The sequence below is a fragment of the Syngnathus floridae genome, chromosome 2, assembly GCF_059516105.1.
Source record: "Syngnathus floridae isolate MCC-2025c chromosome 2, RoL_Sflo_1.0, whole genome shotgun sequence".
Classification (NCBI taxonomy): Eukaryota; Metazoa; Chordata; class Actinopteri; order Syngnathiformes; family Syngnathidae; genus Syngnathus; species Syngnathus floridae.
Genome location: NC_142414.1, coordinates 2118205 through 2125156, shown reverse-complemented (window position 1 = coordinate 2125156; position 6952 = coordinate 2118205). Strand labels below are relative to the sequence as shown.

The 6952-nt window shown below is 38.4% G+C and overlaps 1 protein-coding gene across 1 annotated transcript in view; it reads right to left on the bottom strand.

Annotated features, from left to right (window-relative positions):
- Positions 1–661: 661 nt before the first annotated feature.
- edem2 (ER degradation enhancer, mannosidase alpha-like 2) overlaps positions 662–6952 on the bottom strand; it is a 42033-nt gene continuing 35742 nt past the window's right edge. The window contains exons 10-11 of the mRNA XM_088362957.1: positions 1399–1520; positions 662–1331 (exon numbers count right to left, since the gene is read on the bottom strand). Of these exons, the coding sequence (XP_088219083.1) occupies positions 870–1331; positions 1399–1520 (584 nt within the window). The 3' untranslated portion in view covers positions 662–869. The remainder of the gene's footprint in view (positions 1332–1398; positions 1521–6952) is intronic.

The window sequence follows — 6952 nt, the reverse complement described above, 5'->3', positions numbered from 1 at the left end:
ATGGTGAACATATTCAAGTGCAGTGTTGTCCACATTTATGATGGGCGGAGTAGATGGCTGGTTGGGTAGCACCTGGGTCTTCTTGATGTTCACGGTCAGACCCAGGGCTCTGTATGCCTTAGCGAAGGAGTTCAGGATGCCCTGGAGGTTTTCTGCAAAGTGTGCTGCAATGGCATTATCGTCTGCATACTGGAGCTCCACAACCGTGGTGGTTCTGATTTTGTTTTTGTGTGCATTGTGTAATAAACCTTCAATTGAAAATCAATTCTAAGACCTTATTCGAATCAAAAAGGGTAAATGGGTGAATAATAAATGATCGCATCAACTTTAATGTTCACACAGTTCTGCACACATTGATGTCATTATTATAAATGTCATGTTTTCTTGTGAATAGAGCAAAAAACTTCACATGCCTCATGTAGGGAGCAGTGCTACTCATTTGATACCCCCAAGGGGCTTTGTCTGATGGGCAATCATTTACAGGTATGTTAACAGTCAAGTGTGTGTGTGTGTGTGTGTGTGTGTGTGCGTGCGTGCGTGCGTGCGTGCGTGCGTGCGTGCGTGCGTGTGTGTGTGTGTATATATATGATACGTGGGATGGTAAAGCAGATGAGAAGACATGGGAAGCAGTGAAACAAAAGGCAAGACCCATGTACAACCATTAGATATTTTAGTGACCATGTTGGGGATTTAATTTCAACAAATTTGGTCAAAAGGCTTCCAATCAGCCAACAGACATTTTCCTGTTGAACCCTGCCCCCTCATGGTGATGTTAAATAAATAAAGGTGATGTCACACAAGATCATAAATAAAAATGTCTTCATTTCATACAACACAGACACAGCAAGTAGGTCACATGCCATAAAAGATCAAGTGTTATTGGTGAAAACTTGACCCAGCACGGCGAGTCGACCACTGAAAGGCTGGACAGGACAGGACAGGGGAAGCATCTTCTTCTCACCCGGTTTCAGTGCTATGCTCTCTGAGTGGCTGGGTGGAGGAGGCTCTTCCGAGTGGCTGCCATGTTCTTTAGCTTTTTTAGCAGACTGTGATTGGCCGAGGAGAATGTCGTGGAGCTCCTCTCGCTCGCGGCTGTGTTGGCTGCAACAGTAGAGCGCAGCCGGGTCCAGTGGATGGGCCTCTGTGTTGAAGATATAGCCCCCTGAGCTCAGGATGCACTGGCCTTCCTCTCCTCCCTCAACCCATGACTCTGTCCCACTACTGTGCAGAAAGTGGGTGGGGTCGAAAAGTAAGTAGAGGTACTTGATGGTCTCAGCCAGAAAGAAGGATTCCATTCTGTTGTCTAGCTGGTGGTCTCGCAGGTCTTTCACCTGAAAACACAAGCGCCGTCAGCCTGGACCGATGCCCTCACCCCACCTCTGCCAAAGAGGCACTGACGCTGGCATAGCCGCATGGCGTCTTGGCAATCCGTTCAACAGACTCGACAGCGTCCAGGCCAAGTTGCAGGTAAGTGTGATCGGCTGTTGCCTTGAACAGGTACATGGCGCTCTCCACCAATTCTGCATTACACAAAACAAGGAAATCAAAGATGATGACTTAAGAGATAAGGATAGATAATAGGGGAGCGGGTTGGTGCAGTGCAGTGTTGGAGGGGGGGTTGCATGTGACTCCACGGAACATGTTAATTAGGATACAATGTTGTGTATGCACAAAGAAATGCACAACACGAAGAATGATGTAGATATGCCTTTTTAGACACCAATTTGCTGGGAAAGAAAAATCCCATGTACGAATAATATATTTTAACTAACGTGTTGGGGATTGAATTTCAACAAAGTTTATTTAAAGGTCATACAAGGGTCAAATGACAATCCTAGAAGGAATGATATATTTAAAATAGCTGTTGAATTCCATTTCAATCTATACATTTCTTTTGAAAAGTGGCATAATTTCCAAGAGATTGGGGTGCTCAGGTCGTCTTCCATGCCCATTTTTTCACAAGTCTAAAGTTTAGGCAGGCCGAATCTTCCATATTGTGGGCATGGTATCTGTAAAGATATCAGGTATCCGATTTGGTGTTATAAGGCCAGAATGAACAAAATCAAGGTTTGGCAACTTCTGAAATGGAATGTTAGCTCCATCGGGTGAATTGAGCGAGAACGATCACAATGTAAACTAGAAAATGCAATTTCTGGAGAAATAAGTTCTTAGGGAATGCTGCCGAATGATGTTGAAACGAGTTGAATCGGTTGAATTACTTAAGAAATGTAGAAAATTTGGAGAATTTGTGGTGAATTTCAAAATTGGAAACTTGTCATTTTTGGTAAGTGGGAAGTTGTGGAATAGGTAGGAAATGATGAAGAGTTGAAAGTTGGAACGGGTTTAATCGGTTGAAAAATGTAGAAATTAGAGTTGAAAAATGAAATTTTGGAGAATTTGGTGAATTTCATATTTGAAAGTTTGGAGTTTTTGGTAAGTGGGAAGTTGTGGAATAGGTAGGCAAAGATGAACAGTTGAAAGTTGGAATGGTTGAAACGGTTGAAAAATGTGGAAATTAGAGTAGAAAAACAAAATAGTAGAGAGTTTGATTGAATTTCAAAGTTGAAAATTTGGAATTTTTGGTAAGTGGGAAGTTGTGGAATAAGTAGGAAAAAGATGAACAGTTGAAAGTTGGAACGGGTAGAATTGGTTGAAAAATGTAGAAATTAGAGTAGAAAAACGAAATTTTGAAAAATTTGGTTGAATTTCAAATTTGGAATTTTTGGTAAACGGGAAGTTGTGGAATAGGTAGGCAAAAGATGAACAGTTGAAAGTTGGAATGGGTAGAATCGGTTGAAAAATGTAGAAATTAGAGTAGAAAAACGAAATTTAGAAAAATTTGGTTGAATTTCAAATTTGGAATTTTTGGCAAATGGGAAGTTGTGGGATAGGTTGGCAAAAGATGAACAGTTGAAAGTTGGAATGAGCTGAATCGGTTGAAAAATGTAGAAGTTAGAGTAGAAAAACTAAATTTTGGAGAATTTGGTTGAATTTCAAATTTAAAAGTTTGGAGTTTTTGGTAGGTGAGAAGTTGTGGAATAGGCAGGCAAAAGATGAACACTTGAAAGTTGGAATGGGTTGAATCGGTTGAAAAACGTAGAGGTTAGAGTAAAAAAACAAAATTTTGTAGAATTTGGTTGAATTTCAAATTTGAAAATTTTGAATATTTGGTATGTGAGAAGTTGTGGAATAGGCAGGCAAAAGATGAACAGTTGAAAGTTGGAATGGGTTGAATCGGTTGAAAAATGTAGAAATTAGAGTAGAAAAACGAAATTACGAAGAATTTGGTTGAATTTCAAATTTGAAAATTTGGAATATTTTTGTAAGTGGGAAGTTGTGGAATAGGTAGGCAAAAGATGAACAGTTGGAAGTTGGAACGGGTTGAATCGGTCGAAAAATGTAGAAATTAGAGGTGAAAAACGAAATTTCGTGAAATTTTGTCGGAATTTTTAACGTGAAAACGTGAAATTTTTGAATTTGGGAATTTTGGGAATGTCGAGAATCATTCCGAATGTGGTTTGAATGTGCTGAATGAGGTGAATTTAAAAGGGGAATGACGTAAATGTGAAATGTCGAATCTGCCATTGAGAATGAATGGGGAAAAATTTGTCGTAAATTCGCGAATTTTGCGAAATCGGAAAATTTTCGGAACGAGAAAAATGGAAGCCCTCATCTCGTGAATATTTGGAATACGTCAAAAGTGGAACGGAGTGAATCGGATGAATTATGTGGAAGAAGAAGCGGGACAAAAAAGTGGCGGGAATAAAATAGAAGAATAATAATAATAACTAGAAAATGCAATTTCTGGAGAAATTGCGTGTGAAGGCGAAGACTTTGAATCACTTCTTGGGGAATGATGCCGAATGATGTTGAAATTAGTTGAATTTCTTGAGAAATGTGGAAAATAGAAGTGTAATACTAAATTTTGGAGAATTTGGTTGAATTTCAAATTTGAAAGTTTGGAATTTTTGGTAAGTGGAAAGTTGTGGAATAGGTAGAAAAAAGATGAACAGTTGAAAGTTGGAATGGGTAGAATCGGTTGAAAAATGTAGAAATTAGAGTAGAAAAACGAAATTTAGAAAAATTTGGTTGAACTTCAAATTAGGAATTTTTGGCAAATGGGAAGTTGTGGAATAGGTTGGCAAAAGATGAACAGTTGAAAGTTGGAATGAGTTGAATAAGTTGAAAAATGTAGAAATTAGAGTAGAAAAACGAAAATTTGGAGAATTTGGTTGAATTTCAAATTTGGAATTTTTGATCAGTGGGACGTTGGGGAATAGGTAGGCAAAAGATGAACAGTTGAAAGTTGGAATGGATAGAATTGGTTGGAAAATGTAGAAATTAGAGTAGAAAAACGAAATTTTGAAAACTTTGGTTGAATTTCAAATTTGGAATTTTTGGTAAACGGGAAGTTGTGGAATAGGTAGGCAAAAGATGAACAGTTGAAAGTTGGAATGGGTTGAATCGGTTGAACAATGTAGAAATTAGAGTAGAAGAATGAAATTTTGGAGAATTTGGTTGAATTTCAAATTTGGAATTTTTGGTAAGTGGGACGTTGTGGAATAGGTAGGCAAAAGATGAACAGTTGAAAGTTGGAATGAGTTGAATCGGTTGAAAAATGTAGAAGTTAGAGTAGAAAAACGAAATTTTGGAGAATTTGGTTGAATTTCAAATTTAAAAATTTGGAGTTTTTGGTAGGTGAGAAGTTGTGGAATAGGCAGGCAAAAGATGAACAGTTGAAAGTTGGAATGGGTTGAATCGGTTGAAAAACGTAGAAGTTAGAGTAAAAAAACAAAATTTTGTAGAATTTGGTTGAATTTCAAATTTGAAAATTTTGAATATTTGGTATGTGAGAAGTTGTGGAATAGGCAGGCAAAAGATGAACAGTTGAAAGTTGGAATGGGTTGAATCGGTTGAAAAATGTAGAAATTAGAGTAGAAAAACGAAATTACGAAGAATTTGGTTGAATTTCAAATTTGAAAATTTGGAATTTTTTTGTAAGTGGGAAGTTGTGGAATAGGTAGGCAAAAGATGAATAGTTGGAAGTTGGAATGGGTTGAATCGGTCGAAAAATGTAGAAATTAGAGGTGAAAAACGAAATTTCGTGAAGTTTTGTCGGAATTTTTAACGTGAAAACGTGAAATTTTTGAATTTGGGAATTTTGGGAATGTCGAGAATCATTCCAAATGTGGTTTGAATGTGCTGAATGAGGTGAATTTAAAAGGGGAATGACGTAAATGTTAAATGTCGAATCTGCCATTGAGAATGAATGGGGAAAAATTTGTCGTAAATTCGCGAATTTTGCGAAATCGGAAAATTTTCGGAACGAGAAAAATGGAAGCGCTCATCTCGTGAATATTTGGAATACGTCAAAAGTGGAACGGAGTGAATCGGATGAACTATGTGGAAGAAGAAGCGGGACAAAAAAGTGTGGAGAATAAAATATAATAACTAGAAAATGCAATTTCTGGAGAAATTGCGTGTGAAGGCGAATACTTTGAATCACTTCTTGGGGAATGATGCCGAATGATGTTGAAATTAGTTGAATTTCTTGAGAAATGTGGAAAATAGAAGTGTAATACAAAATTTTGGTGAATTTGGTTGAATTTCAAATTTGAAAGTTTGGAATTTTTGGTAAGTGGGAGATTGTGGAATAGGTAGGCAAAAGATGAACAGTTGAAAGTTGGAACGGGTTGAAACGGTTAAATAATGTAGAAGTTAGAGCAAATCTTGAATCCCCATAGAGAATGAGTGGGAATTAAAAGAAAAAACAATTGCGCCAAAATTTTTTGAAATTTGGAACAAAACGATAAAAAACGGCTTCAGGAGGTTCACTTTTGGGGTTAAAATGTTGAAACGGGTTCAATCGGACAATAAATGCAAAAGTTAGCGCCTAATGTAGCTATTTAGGGCAGTTAATGTTGAAATAAGGTCACTTCCGGTTTGATTTGGGTCACTTCCGGTTTGATAAGAGGCACTTCCGGTCTAGCTGAGGTCACTTCCGGTTTATTTGGGGTCACTTCCGGTTTAAAAAGGTCACTTCCGGTTTAAAAAGGTCACTTCCGGTTTGATTTGGGGTCACTTCCGGTTTAAAAAGGTCACTTCCGGTTTGATTTGGGTCACTTCCGGTCTATTTGTGTCACTTCCGGTTTGATAAGAGGCACTTCCGGTGTAGCTGAGGTCACTTCCGGTTTATTTGGGGTCACTTCCGGTCTAAAAAGGTCACTTCTGGTTTGATTTGGGGTCACTTCCGGTTTACCTGTGGTCGCTTCCGGTTCATTTGGGGTCACTTCCGGTTTGATTTGGGTCACTTCCGGTCTATTTGGGTCACTTCCGGTTTGATTAGAGGCACTTCCGGTCTAGCTGAGGTCACTTCCGGTTTATTTGGGGTCACTTCCGGTTTAAAAAGGTCACTTCCGGTTTAAAAAGGTCACTTCCGGTTTGATTTGGGGTCACTTCCGGTTTACCTGAGGTCACTTCCTGTTTACCTAAGGTCACTTCCGGTTCGATTTGGGGCACTTCCGGTTCATTCTAGGTTCATTGGGAGCACTTCAGGGTCAATCCAAGATGGCCGCCACACTGGAAGTGGGGGTCAAGGGTTGAATTTTGTAAGCATAGTGGAAGTGGGGGTGAAGGGGGTGAATATGGTAAGGATGAGGTGACCAAAGTGAATAAAGTTGGAATGGGTTGAATCGGTTGAAAAATGTAGAAATTAGAGTAGAAAAACCAAATTTTGTAGAATTTGGTTGAATTTCAAAATTGAAAATTTGGAAATTTTGGTAAGTGGGAAGGTGTGGAATAGGTAGGCAAAAGATGAACAGTTGAAAGTTGGAATGGGTTGAATCGGTTGAAAAACGTAGAAGTTAGAGTAGAAAAACGAAATTTTGGAGAATTTGGTTGAATTTCAAATTTGAAATTTTGGAATTTTTGGTAGGTGAGAAGTTGTGGAATA